The following is a 20408-nucleotide window of genomic DNA, read 5'->3' on the forward strand; positions in this document are numbered from 1 at the left end:
TATTGGACCGAGGCCATTTAGGGCTTTAAAGATCAGCACCAACACTTTGAATTGTGCTCGGAAACGTACTGGGAGCCAGTGTAGGTCTTTCAACACCAGTGTTATATGGTCTTATGGTTAATGTCAGCGGTCAATGGTTTGGTTTTATTTTTTCTTTCCTTTCGTTGCAAAAAAAGTACAATAAGAAGCAAGCTACAACTGATTCTTGCTTCCTCAGCTGATGCTCTGCCCAGGAATCTTTGTCTCACTGCAACATTTTGCAATCTGAATGAGTAAAGAGTGTATTCAGATGACATTTCCTACTCCTCTGGTACACATAGAAAGCAACACCCAAATTGAAAGGTGTCTGAGCCTTCAGCAGAGCCTGCTAAAAAATTCAATACAGGAGGAGCCTAATATGCACTCCTGATGCCTCCATGCAAGAGTTGACTTGGGATCTGCTTGACCAAAGAATTGGGCAAAGTGGTCAAAGCATCTTGGGCAAAGTGGTCAAAAGTTCTTCGATCTGCTGAACTTTAACCTGAAGCGGGTGATGGCCTAAGACACTATTGACCAATGGTTTTCAGTGTACAACGCAAGCATCGTTGGAGTTTTGTTTTTGTTGTTTAGTCGTGTCTGACTCTTCATGACCCCATGGACCAGAGCACACCAGGCACTCCTGTCTTCCACTGCCTCCTGCAGTTTGGTCAAACTCCTGCTGGTAGCTTTGAGAACACTGTCCAACCATCTTGTCCTCTGTCGTCCCCTTCTCCTTGTGCCCTCCATCTTTCCCAACATCAGGGTCTTTTCCAGGGAGTCTTCTCTTCCCATGAGGTGGCCAAAGTCTTAGAGCCTCAGCTTCACGATCTGTCCTTCCAGTGAGCACTCAGGGCTGATTTCCTTCAGAATGGAGAGGTTTGATCTTCTTGCAGTCTATGGGACTCTCAAGAGTCTCCTCCAGCACCAGAATTCAAAAGCATAAATTCTTCAGCGACCAGCCTTCTTTTTGTTCCAGCTCTCACTTCCGTACATCACTACTGGGAAAACCATAGCTTTTACTATACGGACCTTTGTTGGCAAGGACCTTTGTTGGAGCTTTACCCTCATAATCATTTATCAAGGGGCTCTTCCCTGACTCCTCATGCCTCAGTTCCGTCAGGAGATGGCCAGTTTGCTGTGTCCTCACCCTTTTTCCATTTTCCTTTTATCCGTACTGTGATCTGTTTGGCCGCTCAGTTGTGTTAGGTAATATAATGGGGAGATCAGTGGGGATTAAGCAGGCATCTTTTTAAAAATAATAATAATAATATTTATTAAAGTTTTAAGGGTTACAAAAAGCAAAAGTAAAAACACCATATTAAACAAAAGCAAGTCAACACATCACAATGAGTAAAAAAGAAAAGGAAAAAATGAAGGAAAAAAAGAACAGAAAAATACAAACAATTAAAAAGCACAGCAACTCTTCCCATAACTTATCTTTCATTAGCTTGTTTCCTTGACCTCCTCACACCTCCCTTTTTTGTATTCTAGTTCGGTTAGCTATTTCAGCAAATCCTTCCCATCTTTTCCAATTTTTGTCCTGTAATTTATCTTAATATTAATGTAACTTTACTTTCCCTCCACCAATTAACAGCCTGTTTTTTCCTAAACCTTTGTAACATTTCTGCTAAAACCACATAAATTCGTTCCAACATCATTCTAACATTCATTAATTTTACAATGTTTCTGTAAATAGTCTTTAAATTTCTTCCAATCTTCCGCCGACTCTTCTCCCTGGTCTCGGATTCTGCCAGTCATTTCTGCCAGTTCCATGTAGTCCATCACCTTCATCTGCCATTCTTCCTGGGTGGGTAGATCCTGTGTCTTTCAGTACTTTGCAATAAGTATTCTTGCTGCTGTTGTAGCATACATAAAGAAAGTTCTATCCTTCTTTGGCACCAATTGGCCGACCATGCCCAGGAGAAAGGCCTCTGGTTTCTTCAGAAAGGTATATTTAAATACCTTTTTCATTTCATTATAGATCATCTCCCAGAAAGCCTTAATCCTTGGGCATGTCCACCAAAGGTGAAAGAATGTACCTTCAGTCTCTTTGCATTTCCAACATTTATTATCAGGCAAATGATAAATTTTTGCAAGCTTGACTGGTGTCATGTACCATCTGTAAATCATTTTCATTATATTTTCTCTTAAGGCATTACATGCTGTGAACTTCATACCTGTGGTGGGATTAAGCAGGCATCTGTACCCTGGGGATGCTACATATGACAAAAGGCAAAACCACCCCTGTGTTGTCCATGTTTATTTCTACTTGAGAAAGCCTTTTTAAGTTGGGCAAATGTGTCCCATAGGCTACATGTGACCGAGTAGCAGAATTCTGTGCATTCCTTTAGTGTGTTTCACTGCTTCTGGGTTTGAAGGATATACACCTTGCATTCTCACAGGTCCTGCATAGGCCCTAAATAGATGTTAACCCACACAATCTGGGAAATGTCTGTGCAGTTTGATCTATGGGGTTGTAGCCAAAGGAGCACTAGTCGTGTTCCACTGATGCAACAGCACTTTGTTTCCTCTCCTACCCTGTGCTGCCCCCCCCCCCAATCTTCTCCAAAGGACCCCCCCAACCCTCTGGAGGGGGTTATGGGGAGGTGCAGTGGGCTGTAGAAGAGAGTTGGGGGAAATGTTGGGTACCACCCATGGACTTTTTAGGCACTGTGCAAATGTTAACACCCAATGTTTGAGTGTTTAGCAAGGCCAGAGACAAGATACAGTGGTACCTCGTGTTACAGACGGGATCCATTCCAGAGGCCCGTCCGTAATAACATGAAATGCCCACAACTCGAAGCGCTGTGTCTGCACAGGCGTGTGGCACGATTTAGTGCTTCTGCGCATGTGCGAGCGGCGAAACCCGGAAGTAATCTGTTCCGGTACTTCCGGGTTGCTGTAGGACGTAACGCAAAAAGACGCAACATGAAGCGGATGCAACATGAGGTATGACTGTAGATACGGTCAGTGGGCATAGTGTTGTTGTTGTTTAGTCGTTTAGTCGTGTCCGACTTTTCGCGACCCCATGGACCAGAGCACACCAGGCACTCCTGTCTTCCGCTGCCTCCCGCAGTTTGGTCAAACTCATGCTGGTAGCTTCGAGAACACTGTCCAACCATCTCGTCCTCTGTCGTTCCCCTTCTCCTTGTGCCCTCCATCTTTCCCAACATGAGGGTCTTTTCCAGGGAGTCTTCTCTTCTCATGAGGTGGCCAAAGTATTGGAGTCTCAGCTTCACGATCTGTGGGCATAGTAGACAAGCATAATACAATTTCTCTGTAGCACATAGCTTCTACAGAGAAACACTTTGGGGGATGGTCTCCTGTTCCACTACTGCACAGCTGCTCTAATCTCCTGGAAGTGTTTCCCTCCTATTGGTCATACTGGCAGGAAATTCAGAAGTGGTGGAGAGTCTTGACAAATTTCATTTGATTCCCTTGATACGGCTCCTCTAAATCCAGTGACACTTTGATTACATGTTTTTAATGAAGAGGGCTACATTATGATACTAGTTGCGTGGATGTAGAATTTTTTGATGCCAGAGTGACACTCGAGTGTCTGACACCTATTAATTTCATTGGAAGATAAGTGCCTAAGAGCCTTTGAAAAATGTACTTCTTGGTATCTGAGCTCTCATCAGCCTAGACGTCACTCACTTTTGAAGGCAGGGAATTATGAAAAATAGCTTGAGTCAAGTCAAAATCTACCATGAGCTATCCAGCTTATTGAACTAGGTAAGGGTACATAGAATCAGCTTCTTCTGGATATGAATTCAACCCTAGTTGAAGTAAGTTGCGTATTTGGATGACTTAACAGTGTTTGGGTGACTTAACCTCTCATCATATGGTGATTATTTGGATTCAAATGTCTTAACAACTTAACAATTATTATTTTTAGTTCCCACATGGTGGGTTCCAGTTTGCCTTGCTGAAGATCTAGATTGTTGACAACATGAGTACCAGGCATTGAACACATTAACGCGGTTCCTCTTAGTTCCATCTTACTAAGCATCAATCACAAAAAGAAATAAAATCCATCTCATTAAGAAAATTTGTTGTCTGAAATTCACCTGCAGATGAGTTGGAGTGAAAATAATATAATAAGAAAACGAAGTTATCAAAAGACACCATAGCCTTTAGAATGCATGGCAAGCATCTGAAGGATGGCTTGAAGGAGTCAAGCGAGTCTCACTCAGCATTGTTGTTGTTTAGTTGTTTAGTCATGTCCGACTCTCCGTGACCCCATGGACCAGAGCACGCCAGGCACTCCTGTCTTCCGCTGCCTCCCGCAGTTTGGTCAAACTCCTGCTGGTAGCTTTGAGAACACTGTCCAACCATCTTGTCCTCTGTCGTCCCCTTCTCCTTGTGCCCTCCATCTTTCCCAACATCAGGGTCTTTTCCAGGGAGTCTTCTCTTCTCATGAGGTGGCCAGAGTATTGGAGCCTCAGCTTCAGGATCTGTCCTTCCAGTGAGCACTCAGGGCTGATCTCCTTAAGAATGGATACGTTTGATCGTCTTGCAGTCCATGGGACTCTCAAGAGTTTCCTCCAGCACCATAATTCAAAAGCATCAATTCTTTGGCGATCAGCCTTCTTTACTGTCCAGCTTTCAGCATAGTGGGACATTAAAACAAAAATGTCTCTGAATCTGGTTATGGTTCTGTAGCATATAGCCAATTCATTTAAATATTATGCATTTTTTGTTTTTATGCTGTAAGCCACCCTGCGATCTTCAGATGAAATTTTAATAATAATAATAATAATAATAATAATAATAATAATAATATAAGGACAGTGTTTATTTGCCTGCTTAGCAGAGGCATAGCATTTAAGACCAAACTTTCCGAGGTTCAACACTAGCCAATTGGCAGCCCTGAAAAGAAGATAGTTCAAGATGTGACAACTCCATCCCAACACCAAGTTAGTTAGTTGTCCTTGATCCAATTGATTCGAACTTACTTGTTGTTGTTGTTGTTTAGTTGTTTAGTCGTGTCCGACTCTTCGTGGACACGACCAGAGCACACCAGGGACTCCTGTCTTCTGCTGCCTCCCGCAGTTTGGTCAAACTCATGGTAATAGCTTCGAGAACACTATCCAACCAGCTCGTCCTCTGTCGTCCCCTTCTCCTTGTGCCCTCCATCTTTCCCAACATCAGGGTCTTTTCCAGGGAGTCTTCTCTTCTCATGAGGTGGCCAAAGTATTGGAGTCTCAGCTTCAGGATCTGACCTTCCAGTGAGCACTCAGGGCTGATTTCCTTCAGAATGGAGAGGTTTGATCTTCTTGCAGTCCATGGGACTCTCAAGAATATCCTCCAGCACCATAATTCAAAAGCATCCATTCTTCGATGATCAGCCTTCTTTATGGTCTAGCTCTCACTTCCATACATCACTACTGGGAAGACCATAGCTTGAACTATATGGATCTTTGTTGGCAAGGTGATGTCTCTACTTTTTAAGATGCTGTCTAGGTTTGTCATTGCTTTTCAAACTTGCTTAAGCACACCTAATTTTGTACTAGATTGTGTCCAGTGTGCATACAAGGTCAACAATTGAGGGGGACACACACTCCTTTTAATTGTAATAGCAGTTTCAGTAATGCAAAGAGTCTCTGCTGCCCCAGGCTCAACTGCACGATCGGCTCCTATTCCTATTTCAAACGTTGACAAGTCAAATTCAAATTACTTTCAGTCGGTCCACCATGTAGACGTGCTTCCTCAAATCTCCTCACCTAGGGTTGCTATCTTGTTTTCTGGCAGGACTTTGGGGCAGAAGTTCAGCAATACACACCTCCCATGTTACCAGGCCTCTGCCTACTTATTTTTTTAAGGGACGCTGTGGAGAAACGATGGCCAACTAGCCATGGCTACTAGAGGGGGCAGAGTTGTTTTACCTAAAAACAGCCCCGTTTCGCCCTGAACCCCTGCATCACCTGATTGAATCACCTTTACTTAGATCAAAGATGGCAACGCCTTCGCCACACTGTTTATGCTTCGGGGTGGCCAGTCATCTGTGATATGAAGAAGTGGGGAGATAGAGAAAGGGAAAGATGAGGAGCTTCATTCTCCCTCGTGTATCATCAGTGAAATTGTCAGCCAGGCTCTGATTGCAAAGTATTTGCTGCTGGTGATGGGAGTGGGTTGGGGGGAGACCAGAAGTGGCAGGGAGAGGTCCCCTCCTCCCAGCTTGCCTTCCTCGTTCTTGCAATGTTGGCAAGGGGTCGGGATCAGCTTCTGACTCGTAAGCGGAGCAAATTTGAGGCAGAATAAATATGAGCACCCCCACCACCAATGTCATGATTACAGAGTCAATTTCCCCCTGCCGATTACAGCACTTTCACTTGTCCTAATTATGTCAATCTTTTGCCTTAAGCTTTTCGGTGTCTTAATCAGCCGACTTCCATGCTTATGGCTGCTGGTGAAATAGACGTTCTCCTTACTGATCTGTCTCAGTCAATGTAATCTGCCGCCTTTCCGTACACCCAGTGGATATTCTTGAGACTAGTCTCTCCCTATACTGGCTTGTGCAAGATATAAAACAAACAAAAAGGATTCATAACCCACAGGCAAGACATTTATGACGGCCGCCTTAGTAGTGGTGCCCACCCTGTGGAATGCCCTCCCATCAGATGTTAAGGAGATAACATTTAGGAGACATCTGGAGGCGGCCCTGTATAGGGAAGCTTTTTAAGGTTTAATGTTTTGCTATGTGTTTATATATGCTGGAAGCCGCCCAGAGTGGATGGGGCAACCCAATCAGATGGGCGGGGGGGGGGTTACAAATTATTATTATTATTATTATTATTATTATTATTATTATTATTATTATTATTATTTTAACCAACAGGTTGGGTTCAAACCGAAAGTCATATGCAAGTTACCAACTAGGTTTTAGTATGTTTGATTCTCAAATTTTTAAATTAAATTATTACAAATTATTACAAAAACAAGTTGAGGTCATTCAGAATGGTGTGAAGTACAGTGGTACCTCTGGTTAAGAACCTAATTCGTTCTGGAGGTCTGTTCTTTACCTGAAACTGTTCTTATGCCAGAGCACGATTTCTGTTCTCACCCTGAAGCAAAGTTCTTAACCCAAGGTACTATTTCTGGGTTAGCGGAGTCTGTAACCTGAAGCATATGTAACCTGAAGCGTCTGTAACCCGAGGTACCACTGTATAAGCAACAGGAGGAGGGAGGGAAAATACAGAAAATAATCTAAGCCCTTGAGATGCAAGATTCCAATCTTGGGGGAATAGAAGCAGGATTTGGTGGCCCATTTTCTTTTGGATATTAAGAGAGAGGGACAGACGAGAAACATTTGAACTTGGCAGGCTTAGAGATGCGATTTTATTGCAAGATATGGGACCCTTTGCACAAAGTCCTCCGCGCAAAGTATTAGCGACCATTTTGAAGGGTTCTTTTTCCATGTATTTGATAATAATTTAATGTACCAGGTTAGAGAGTCATAAATAGTAAATATGTAATTAATAAACTTGAATAAATTAAGATCAACATATGCATCATAATTTGTGTGATACACATATCTCAATTTCTTCCATTAATTATAATGACATATTCTGTGCCATATTTTCTGGAGGCCATATTTTCTCAAAACACTGATGTTTTCAAAAATTGAAGACTGGTGTTTTTTTACAGCCTGATCCTATGTATATCTACTTGCTCTGTCTAAGGATTTTTTTTTCAGTCAGTTCTAGCATGTAGAATCGCATGCAGAATCTGTTTCCCTTGCAAGGTTTCCATGTCTTTAATATCTGTGCAATAAGCAGAAACTGACTAGGTGAACTTTTCCGCATGTGCAAATGGAGTGATGGAGAAAGCTTCGGAAACCGAATTTCTGCTTGTTGCACACCTGTTAAAGATATAGGAACCTTGGACGGACCTATTACAATGTAAGTAATCCTTTGCTTTTGGAGGGAAGCGGGTGGTGCTGTGGGTTAAACCACAGAGCCTAGGACTTGCTGATCAGAAGGTCGGCGGTTCGAATCCCCGTGATGGGGTGAGCTCCCGTTGCTCGGTCCCTGCTCCTGCCAACCTAGCAGTTCGAAAGCACGTCAAAGTGCAAGTAGATAAATAGGTACTGCTCCAGCGGGAAGGTAAATGGCTTTTCCATGCACTGCTCTGGTTCGCCAGAAGCGGCTTAGTCATGCTGGCCACATGACCCGGAAGCTGTACGCTGGCTCCCTCGGCCAATAAAGCGAGATGAGCGCCACAACCCCAGAGTCGGTCACGACTGGACCTAATGGTCAGGGGTCCCTTTACCCTTTACCTAATCCTTTGCTTTAGCAGAGGTGTAGGTAGGCTTGTAGGATTTGGCTTCCAGCTGCCAGATATTGCCAACTCCTTTGGTGCTGGAAGATGCAGGAAAGCCCCAAGGAGTTTTGTTGCTGGTCAAGAAGGTTAGAAACCAATTTTGCATTAATAATAATTAATAATTAGTGTGCCGTGTTGAGTGCAGGAGCTTGAGGCAGTGTGTTACAATGCCACACTGCTGTTTCAAAGGAGAATAGGGTTTGTGGACTTTTAATGGTTGTTTAGAAGAGGGAATGTTAAAAGGTATAGCGTTTTGAATCCCTGCATGACAAATAAAAAGGGAAAGGGACCCCTGACCATTAGGTCCAGTCGTGACCGACTCTGGGGTTGCGGTGCTCATCTCACTCTATAGGCCGAGGGAGCCGGCGTTTGTCCGCAGATAGCTTCCGGGTCATGTGGCCAGCATGACAAAGCCGCTTCTGGCGAACCAGAGCAGCGCACGGAAACGCCGTTTACCTTCCCGCCAGAGTGGTACCTATTTATCTACTTGCACTTTGACGTGCTTTCGAACTGCTAGGTTGACAGGAGCAGGGACCGAGCAACGGGAGCTCACCCCATGGCGGGGATTCGAACCGCCGACCTTCTGATCGGCAAGTCCTCGGCTCTGTGGTTTAACCCACAGCGCCACCCGTGTCCCTTTTGCATGACAAATGTATCCTGTTAAAATCTCCTCTTTTGCACAGCTGCTGCAGGAACTCTTTCCTCCTGTAGATCACCCCATAGATAGGATCTTAGGTACAACAGGAGTCTGCATTGTAACTGTAGGCGACACGACACACCTTGATAGGAATCAAGAGCAGCACAACAAAATAGGAGGCGAGTCCCTGGCTTCAAGGAGGCAAATGACAATGTGCTGAAGTAGCATGTTTCACTCTGACCTTGTTTTTGCAGTGTGCTAGCTATTTGGTCCAAGTATGCTGAGACTATCTCCCTTTTTATGCTCTTGTGTCTCTTCTGGTTCATGTCAACCGTGAAATCCTCCATATTTTGTCTCATAATGAGCGATGGATTCTTTCTTTCCTGCTTTGTGGGCTTTCCGTGTTCTACCTCGTTTGCAGCCCGCTCCTCCTTCCTTCCCCAGTGATAAGTGGGCTGCTCTTAGTGGCGTTATTTTTGTAAGCTGTGGTTAATATGCTCTCCTCGATGCGCTACTGACTTTGCTGTGGTTTGCAATATCTGGACAAGGATAGATGTGGGGCTTTTAAGGACATCTTTGTAAGGGGCTACGTGCAAAGTTAGGAACAGGTCTTGAATAAGTGAATACAGTGGTACCTTTGTTTACAACCATAATCTGTTCCAGAGGTCCATTTGTAAACCAAAACAGGTTGTAACCCAATGCGCGCTTTCGCCAATGGGGCCTCCCAAAAAAATTTGTTCGTAATAATAATAATAAAAGGTTGTAATCCAAAAAATAGGTTGCAAAACGGGACACACACTTCCGTGTTTGACATGTTTGTAATCCAAAACTGTTAAATTGTGGGTGAACATATCAGACAACACAGCGATTCTTCAAACAGCTCTTGTTTATTCAAAGGCCAGAACAGAACTAAACTGAAGGGCTCAGCCTGCTTATATAGAGCTCCAGTACCATGTTACTGTAGCAACTTTCTAAAACTATCTAATCACTGAATGTCACTTTCGATCCTTCATTTGCATAAAAACTATCCAATCATTGAACGTCACTTTCAATCCTTCATTTGCATAACTATCTACAGTATCCCCCTGCTGGCCCAGGGTGAGAACTTCAGTACATAACACCAACGTATGCAAACCAAGGTACCACTGTATTGGTGTACGGAACAGAAGGTGAGGACAATCAGTCAATAGTTTGTTTGCTTTTAAAATTGATTTTTTTAAAAAAAAAAACCTTCCCAAAAAAATGAAAGAAAAGAGGTCCACAATGGGAGGAGTTGTGAACCGTAGAGATTGCTCCTGTTATCAAAGGGAACACGGTAAGCTAGTTACCACTTTGGTTTAGGTAGTTTATTATCAACCTCCTCCTTCAACAGATGGCAAGAATTATTTGCAACTGCAGAGCAGTGCAAGGAGAGAAAAGCAACACGCCCGTCTCATCAGCCCCAGGGTCTTCTTGCCCAGGAGTGCCGTGTGCATGATGTTCCGATACCAGGTATCCGGCCTCGGAGCGATGCTTCAGGTGCGTCGGGAAGCCATTCATGAGATCAAGCCACTGTGGATCATCCGGGAAGACCAAGGGGACGAGTGGCGAGAAGGTCGGATCCTTCTGCCCAGCTACGATATGGCATATCAGGTGAGCTTGGAGATTTTGGTTCAAGTGGGTATTTCTGCTGTGCTCTCATTTCATGCACTTCAACAGAACCCATTTCATTCATCATTAGAGAACATTGTTGAGCAGGGCCTTTTCTTCTTCATTGTGTTTTTCCATGTTGCTATAGTAACTAAATGACACTGTATTTGTTATTCAGAATTTGCCTATTTTATACATAGATTTAGGTCTTTGTTCATACGGTTGCCTTTTATGTTCCTAAAATCTCTCCTCTGCAAATATTTTCCACCCACCCACTTTCTCTTAGATGATTATCAGGTAGTCCTGTCAGGGAACTGGAAAACTCATGTGGGATAAGCACAAATGCATCGTGCAGATAGGAAAAGGGCTGTGTAAGAGCTTGTCTATGCTGTTTTGAGGGCTGTTGTTTTTTAAAGAGGGGGAGAGCTGTTTTGGAGGAAGGATGGAAGCAATTAGCACTTCCTCGGTTTGGGGCGTAGGGTTGTGCGAAATGAGCTTCTACTGCTCAGACGCCTTATATGACAGCAGAAGCCGAGTACAAATAAATAATTTAGGAAAGAAAACTAAAACACTGTCTCTGCTTCTTATATTCAAAATCCAACACGGAAATTGAGTTCCAGAGCTGATTTGAACATTTATTAAGAAAATCTGCTTAGGGTGATTGAAATATTTGTGGCCCTTTCTATGTGACAAATTTAAATCTGTTTTATATACCGCATTTTTCGCTCTATAAGACGCACCGGACCATAAGACACACCCAGTTTTTGGAGAAGGAAAACAAGAAAAAATAATATGCTGAATCTCAGAAGCCAGAACAGCAAGAGGTATCGCTGCGCAGTGAAAGCAGCAATCCCTCTGGCTTCTGGGATAGCTGTGCAACCTGTATTCACTCCATAACACACACACACACACACACACACACACACACACACACATTGCCCCTTACTTTTTGGGAGGGGAAAAGTGAGTCTTATAGAGGAAAAAATACGTTACTACTTTAACAATCATGGTTCTCCCTTCCAGAGATTCCTAGAATTTATGGTTTATGAGGATGCTTTGAATCATCTGCTAGAGATCTCTAGCACCACCTTCAGAGAACTACAATTTCCAGGGTTTCCTGGGAACAGAATAGTTATAAACAGTTTAAGTCTGAACAGTGGATCTGAGCTGAGGAAACATCAGACGTATCTGGATCATGCATGGGTCAGACCTACGGTGTCCACCACGGTTGTCTGCCTGTACCACACTGCTTCACACATGTTATCCTTGCCCCTTTCCCTTACTGCCTCCCGTTTACCCAGATTGTCTTTCTGTTCCTCGCACTGCTACTTGCCAGAAAATCCCGTAAAAACGCCAATTATCAGCTTGAGAATAAAGCATGGAAATTAAACCTGACAAGCGCATTTGCATACATTGCAGTGAGTTGCATAATTTAGCCGGGGCATGGAATTAATTTTGTTTCACTCTACCCCCCCCACCCCCCACCCCCCGCTTCATGCCAAGTTTGCATTTCCACATACAGTACCAGAATTTGGATTTGTGTAGCATGGAGACGCGGGTGGCACTGTGGGACCCGGGTGGCGCTGTGGTTAAACCACAGAGCGATCAGAAGGTTGGCGGTTCGAATCCCCGTGACGGGGCGAGCTCCCGTTGCTCGGTCCCTGCTCCTGCCAACCTAGCAGTTTGAAAGCACGTCAAAGTGCAAGTAGATAAATAGGTACCGCTCCAGCGGGAAGGTAAACAGTGTTTCTGTGCGCTGCTCTGGTTTGCCAGAAGTGGCTTAGTCATGCTGGCCACATGACCCGGAAGCTGTACGCCAGCTCCCTAGGCCAATAAAGCGAGATGAGCGTCGCAACCCCAGAGTCGGTCACAACTGGATCTAATGGTCAGGGGTCCCTTTACCTTTACCTAGCATGGAGTTCAAACAGGTCTGCTTCTTAGTAGTCAATGAGGATTGCTAAGAGATGGCCCTGGCCCCAGGCAAGACATTCTAGGTCTGATTTGGCAACTGTCCATAAGTGGGGAATGTCCTCAGGTGGTCCTCAGTGCAGTATTCTGGGTCTCGGGGAAATGAAAGCTACAGCTGAGTAACAAAGCAGGCCATGCCAGGCTTCCCAGTGGGAGCAAGCTGCTCTTATCACTTATGTAGCCAATGCCTCCTGCCACTGCCCAAAACGAAACAGAATTCAGCCCTAGGACTACCATTGTTGCACTCCCAATTGACTTGGTTGGGAGAGGTACCGAGACAGTAGAGGAAAGGAAAGGCAAGATGGAACACAAAGGCAAAAATAAACTGAATAATCTGGCGTCAACTTCTTGTTGTTTAGTCTTATCTGACTCTTCGTGACCCCATGGACCACATCACGCCAGGCACTCCTGTCTTCCACTGCCTCCCGCAGTTTGGTCAAACTCATTCTGGTAGCTTTGAGAACACTGTCCAACCATCTTGTCCTCTGTCGTCCCCTTCTCCTTGCGCCCTCCATCTTTCCCAACATCAGAGTCTTTTCCAGGGAATCTTCTCTTCTCATGAGGTGGCCAAAGTATTGGAGCCTCAGCTTCAGGATCTGTCCTTCCAGTGAGCACTCAGGGCTGATTTCCTTCAGAATGGATAGGTTTGATCTTCTTGCAGTCCATGGGACTCTCAAGAGTCTCCTCCAGCACCATAATTCAAAAGCATGAATTCTTCGGCGATCAGTCTTCTTTATGGTCCAGCTCTCCATACATCACTACTGGGAAAACCATAGCTTTTACTATATGGACCTTTGTTGGCAAGGTGATGTCTTTTTAAGATGCTGTCTAGGTTTGTCATTGCTTTTCTCCCAAGAAGCTGGCGTCTTTTAATTTTGTGACTGCATCATCTTACCAAGCTTATATTCAAGGTTCCCGTGCATTTGGCCGGCTCTTTGGTGCAAAATCAACAAGTGGGGCTGCTTGTGTATCGGAGGAAAGATGCAACATGGAATTTTCAGTCATTATACATTATGTCCTCTATAAGTGTTGTAAGGGTAAGAAAGGGAAAGAGTTGGTGACTAAGCATGTTGTAGACACCTAGTAACTGTTGAGTGTGCTTCTCAGACACTTGCAGGTCAAATCCAGAAGTAACTGGGAGTGGATCTTAAGACAGCTGAGCAACTAAACTGCTTTCCCCATTTCAACTGTGGCTGTTTTGGGAGTGAAGGCAGAATAAGTTGTGGGTTTTTTGCAGAAAATATTGTATAAAGTGGTGCAACTTCCATTGCCACTTGGAAGCTGGCTAAATAAAGGCAAAAACTGCACAAAGGGGATTCAGTATATTTTACCATATATCCTAAAAAAAAAAAAAGATTCAACAGCTGTTTGGACTGGATGTATAACAATCACTGTTCTGTTTGAATTCACTCCTAGATTGTGTTCGAGGGAATTATAAGCAAAGGACATTCGGGTGAGATTGCCATCGATGATGTCCGGATAGTCACTGATACCTCCTTGGAGAACTGTATGGGTAAGTCAACATGCATTGCATCTATAGCGGTTTGATAGGAGGAAGCAAAAAAACTCATTTCTGTGCAGGAGGCTAGGCAAGTTTAAAAGGCAACCATTGGTACTGAGGCTTTTACAATGGCATGTCTTGTTGCGCATAACCAGCATGGATGGCGCCAAGTGATGGGTGATGGTGCATGCAACCATCAAGCCTACAGGTCATGGCACTTCTGTTGTTGGGTTATATTCTTGTGGGTGCTCTATGTCATAGGTCCACTTCATACAAAGCAAAACAGCTGTTGTGTGGAGGCTATTTTGGTGACTGCTGCACATGCCAAACCATTTGTATATGTACAGATTGACCACGGGTGTGCACTGTTTTCTGTTATGGCAAATGCCAGCTGGAGTGTTTGGTGGAAGTATGGAGAGATCTGCACGGCAAGCTTCTCGCTTCAAATAACAGCCGCAACACTGATGCAAATGCTTGCTTTTTTTGGGTGCCAATTTAAAAAAATAATAATTACTGAGTTGCAAAAGCAGTTAGCTGTTCCTGTTCCTCTCCCCCAGTAAATACCATCGCAGGCCATGATAGCGATAACCCACAATTCACTCTCTCAATCAAAACTGGCAATCCTGGCTTCCGGAGTGCAAAAACAGGAGTCTGGGTTCTGACCAACATTGCACTACCTGTGCAAAAACTGTTCATTCACACAAATGGCATATTGGGGGTAGAAACCACTTTTGGTGAGGAGATTTCATGGCTGAGCATTCCACATGAGGCTAGTGGAGGTGAAAGTTGCACATATAAGCCTTGTCTATATGTAAGGAAAGGGACGCGGGTGGCGCTGTGGGGTAAACCACAGAGCCGAGGACTTGCCCATCAGAAGGTTTGCGGTTCAAATCTCCGCGACGGGGTGAGCTCCCGTTGCTCGGTCCCTGCTCCTGCCAACCTAGCAGTTTGAAAGCACATCAAAGTGCAAGTAGATAAATAGGTACCACACCAGTGGGAAGGTAAACGGCGTTTCCGTGCACTGCTCTGGTTCGCCAGAAGCGGCTAAGTCATGCTGGCCACATGACCTGGAAGCTGTACGCCGGCTCTCTCGGCCAGTAAAGCAAGATGAGCGCCGCAACCCCAGAGTCGGTCACAACTGGACCTCATGGTCAGGGGTCCCTTTACTTTATATGTAGGGGGGCTTTTGACTTCTCTTCTTATTTACATATGGTGTTCAGTCTCATACAGTCCCCACCCCTCTGGCGGTCTGATGCAGCCCATAAACAGAAAACCAGAAGTCTAACCAGAAGTGGGCAGAGGTAGCAGTGGCACACCTTATCTACCCCCCCCCCCCAATATCTCTTTGGTCCTGGGTTCAAACGCAGAGGCCCACTTTGTCTGCAAGATACATATCACTGCCTTCCATTGCATCAGTAAGTAGAGGACAGCGGTGGGATAGAATAAATGGGAATAGCTTTTCCCGTGGCAAATAGCAACTGAATAGTTAATATGTGGGAAGCACTGTAGTGCATCAGCGGCGAATAGACCACAAAGCAGCTTTCCTTGTTGGCAGTCGCTTTTTGAAGTTGCTAAGCAGACAGAGCCCCTGGCCTGCATTGTGGTAAGTTTCAGGAATTTGCTTAGCTTGTCTGTTGCTTCCCGAAGGAAGTCAGGGAGAAGGAGTGCCCAGGGAGCAGATATTGATGGTTTTGCTATCAACTCATTGAGAAAACACCGTGAGTCTCTGTGACGGCAGGCGATGGCCAGAGGAATAGGTAGGGGGACACCAAGGAAAAACATACGAAAGGAAAAGCACTTGAGGGAGGAAAACAGCTGTCGGTTAGCATTACATACTCAGAAAGGCTGATCAAACCACCGCCAGCCTTTAATTAATAGGAATAACCAGTGAGGACGTCTTCGAGCATTATTAATAATAACAAAACAGTTTCCTGCACTGGACTGGAATTTATCAGTCTCCGAGCTGGGACAGCAGCCAGACTGGACACTTTTATTGCAAGCATCAAGCAGTGATTTTATTTGAAATTGAATACCTCACAAATGAATTAAAATGTTGACGCGAGAACGTTCCTTCTCCTTTGCCGTCAGCCTGCCTTGTTCTTCTCCAGTTCCTTGTGTATATGGAGATGATCAGTGGCCGTAGCTTTTTATTTAAATATTGCTTTTGTGTTCCCTCACTTCCCCCAAGCAGCTTAGGGTGACATGCTTGTGACTGTGCCAATTATATCCTTGCAACAGCTCTGTGGTGAATGCTAGACTGAGCAATGGGGACCAGTTCAAGGTCCACCAGGGAAGGTCAGCAATGAAGGAGGATTTTGACCTCGGTATCTCTCAGCAAAGTCTGGTGCTCTGTTCACTGCAACACACCGGCCTCAGTTAACCAATTCAACCACCACAAAGCCATTTCTGACCTGGGAGGAGAGGGGGTTGCGGGCTAACCCCACACATGCGGGGGCTGGCCTTTTGCCCCCGCGTGAACAGGGAATCCCCGGGCGTGTCTTCGACCCTGCCCGCCAATCAGTGGGCCGGGGAGGCGGGGCCTAGCCTATTTAAGGCCAGGCATGCCCGGGGACCGCCTTCTTTCCCCTTTCCAGCTGAGCGGTTTTCCCATCCCACCCACCCTTTAGGCTTAGCTAGCTATGACCTTGCTATGGACTTTGGTTGGTCGCCACAAGGGGCCTGGTAGGAATTTTTCCAATTTGGCGCACTTCTAGCCTTTTGGTTTTTTCGCCTACCCTGTAGCAAACGCCACAACTTCCGCGGTATTGGCAGTTAGGCATTGGCAGGGGTTAATTGTTATGCAAATGAATGGGGGGAAGGAAGCGCCATCACCTTCCCCCAATGAAAAGGGTAGTCCGGTAGAGGACTCCGGGGGGCGTTGCCTTGTCCGAAACCTAGGGAGGTAAGGGCCTCCGGCACGCCCCCAAGCGGTGACACCCATGGGATCCTAGTTGGCGTACTTCAACAGGACTCCCACGGCTTGTGGATAACCCTTCCCGGTCTCCATGCCGGGTAGCCGATAGGAGCCAATGCCTAAGGCCAATACCTTTCAATTCTGTAATCAATAAAGTTGTGGCCTTTTTATGCCCATTAACCTTAAATAATGTGTCCAGTGTCTTCATTTCACATGGGGGAGGGGACTTGCCACGCAATACCCATTGCTATGGATTTTAACATTGCAGCAGCAGTCCTTCTCTGCTGCTTCCAAGAGACCATGGAAGGAGGTTGACTCCTCTTTTAAGTCTAGGAGAATTGCCATTGCTATACTTTGTACCTGTCTAATTACCATAAGCAGTGGCATTCTTCCCACTGACCTCAGAGGAATTGCTTCACACCCAAGACCTGCAGAGTGTTAGCAAGTCAATGAGCCAGACTGAAAAGCAGTGTATTTCCTCTCCAGTGGAAGTTATAAACTGTGCAAATGGGCCCTCCCTTCCAGCACATTTCCAAAGCGAAGCAAGATAATTCCATCACAGTAACTCAGCCTTTGCTCGTCTAGGAAAAGCGGCTGCCAGGCTAGGTTTTAGATTTTGGCTCTTTGAACTCCGCTGGCTACTGTGGATCTTTAATTTGTTAAATGCTCCATATGTTAAAATATTATGTGTCTGCATTTGACAAATAGTTTTAATCTCTCCACTGCCCCACCATAACACGATGAATAAGATCACCCCACAATTTTACAGTATTTTCAAAGGAGAAAATCTGAAATGTACAAAACAAATACCCAGTGCATATATTATTAAAAAGAACCCCTGATAGTTCTTGCTGTTGCTACTACTACTACTACTACTACTACATAGCTTTCGGAGAAGAAAAGGCCAAGGAGTAAGGTAAAGGTAAATGGATCCCTGACCATCAGGTCCAGTTGTGGCCGACTCTGGGGTTGCGGCGCTCATCTTGCTTTATTGGCCGAGGGAGCCAGCGTACAGCTTCCGGGTCATGTGGCCAGCATGACTTAGCCGCTTCTGGCGAACTAGAGCAGTGCACGGAAAAGCCATTTACCTTCCTGCCAGAGTGGTACCTATTTATCTACTTGCACTTTGACGTGCTTTCAAACTGCTAGGTTGGCAGGAACAGGGACCGAGCAACGGGAGCTCACTCCATCGCGGGGATTCGAACGACTGACCTTCTGATCAGCAAGTCCTAGGCTCTGTGGTTTAACCCACAGCGCCACCCGCGTCCCTGCATATATTATTAGGGGTGTCATATTTGGTAGAAAAGCAGCTACACAAACACACACATACATTTCTAATGGACAGAGGTGCTATTATTATTCCTGAAATAACTTGGTAGCAGAGCATATGTTTCACAAGGTCCCAGGTTCAGTTCCTGGCATCTCCCGTTAGAAGGATCGCGTAAGGAGTGCTGGGCAAGACCCTTGCTGATGCTGTCAGTCAGAGTAGACAGTACTAGGCTAGATGGACAAATAGTCTGATCTGCTAGAGGACAGCTCCCAGTATTGCTATGAACCACAGCTCTTCAAGGCTTCACCTTGGGATCTGCTTCCATAATTTCCCAAGAACTAACTATGAATGTTGTGGAGCACATGAACAATACCTTTTCTTCACCAAATAATTGCAACTAGTTGCCATATGTGATGAAAACCAAAGGTCCAAAACTCTGTTTCTTTAAGAAAACTCATCGTCTACCAGTCAAAACATAGGGTGATGATGATGATTTATTTGTACCCCGCCCATCTGACTGGTTTGCCCCAGACATTCTGGGCAGCTTCCGGCATATATCGAGAGAACCAGTGTGATGTAGTGGTTAAGAGCAGTGGACTCGTAATCTGGTGAACCGGGTTCGCTTCCCCGCTCCTCCACATGCAGCTGCTGGGTGACCTTGGGCTAGTCACACTTCTCTGAAGTCTCTCAGCCTCACTCACCTCAGAGAATGTTTGTTGTGGGGGAGGAAGGGAAAGGATATTGTTAGCCGCTTTTCATAGTAAAACATTAAACCTTAAAAAGCTTTCCTATACAGGGCTGCCTTCAGATGTTTCCTAAATGTTACATAATTACTCATCTCCTTAACATCTGATGGGAGAGCATTCCACAGGGTGGGCACCACTACCGAGAAGGCCCTCCACCTGGTTCTCAATAACAATAATTTAGGTGCTTATAGGCCAGGCATAGGCAAACTTGGCCCTCCAGATGTTTTTGAGACTACAGTTCCCATCATCCCTGACCACTGGTCCTGTTAGCTAGGGATCATGGGAGTTGTAGGCCAGAAACATCAGGAGGGCCAAGTTTGCCTACGCCTGTATAGGCCCTGCATTTTACTTGAATGGGATGTTTTCCCGTTTAGTTAAACCCATCTAGCAAGAACCCAAAAGGAGTTCTTCCCCAATTTAAATCCCTCCTTCCCTGATTTCTGTGAAGGGCTGGTGCTAAGCACCCATCTCCATGGGTTCCAGTCTACATGGTGGCATTCCATACCTCCATGCCCGCTTTGGACTAGGTGGTTGACCCAGGAATCATCACTTTTCTGTCACACAACATGAAAACCGGGTTGGTTTGAGTGTGTCTCTGCTGCCCGAGAGAACTCAGCTCGCTCAATTCAGCTCCACCTGACTGCACATAACATCAGTGCACTAATGTAGGGACTGTATTAGAGGAAAAATTAGTTGGAAAATTACTGCTTATTTTCTTTTGTACAGTTTCTGATATCTCTTACACCTTTATCTTGAATCATTTAATAAAATACCTTGAATTAGAATTCTGGAGTTGATTAAAGAGCTTTATGTATTCACAGTCTTGTCTGCGGCTGGCTGTTCTGCCTAATTCTACTTGGTTATTAGAAGAGTTGACTCAGTTCTGTTTCTTTGCCTTGCGTCTGAATCCCCCCGTGTTCAGAGTAAGGGCATGTAACATGGGTGATTTCAGCTCTCCCCATGAGTAAATAACATAAAGAGCACCTCCCAGCCTGTCTTATTTCACAAAAACGAAGCAACATACTTCTGAGGCTATTCTTTAATCTCTGGGCTTGCATTTAATCATTGGACCATTGCTGATTTTTTTTTGCTTGCTTTTACATTGTTAAGCCATTTGTGGAGGGGAAAGCAAGTATACTTGTTTTTTAGAAAAAGAAAAAGAAAAAAAAGAAAGAGCATTCGGTTTCCAGGCAGGCTTGGCCCATATACATGCTCACTGTTGGAAATTAAACAAGAAACAAAATGCTTTAGTGCAGTTCTACACTTTATAGAGGGACGCGGGTGGCTCTGTGGGTTAAACCACAGAGCCTAGGACTTGCCTATCAGAAGGTTGGTGGTTCGAATCCCCGCAACGGGATGGGCTCCTGTTGCTCGGTCCCTGCTCCTGCCAACCTAGCAGT

The 20408-nt window shown here is 45.1% G+C and overlaps 1 protein-coding gene across 2 annotated transcripts in view; it reads left to right on the plus strand.

Annotated features, from left to right (window-relative positions):
- Positions 1-20408, plus strand: part of NRP2 (neuropilin 2) — a 249414-nt gene that overhangs the window by 168345 nt on the left and 60661 nt on the right. For both annotated transcript variants that reach the window (XM_083706660.1, XM_083706659.1), the window contains exons 13-14: positions 10353-10612; positions 13994-14090. In XM_083706660.1, coding sequence (XP_083562786.1) covers positions 10353-10612; positions 13994-14090 — 357 coding nt within the window. The remainder of the gene's footprint in view (positions 1-10352; positions 10613-13993; positions 14091-20408) is intronic.

Source organism: Podarcis gaigeae, assembly GCF_964106915.1.
Source record: "Podarcis gaigeae genome assembly, chromosome: 1".
Taxonomy (NCBI): Eukaryota; Metazoa; Chordata; class Lepidosauria; order Squamata; family Lacertidae; genus Podarcis; species Podarcis gaigeae.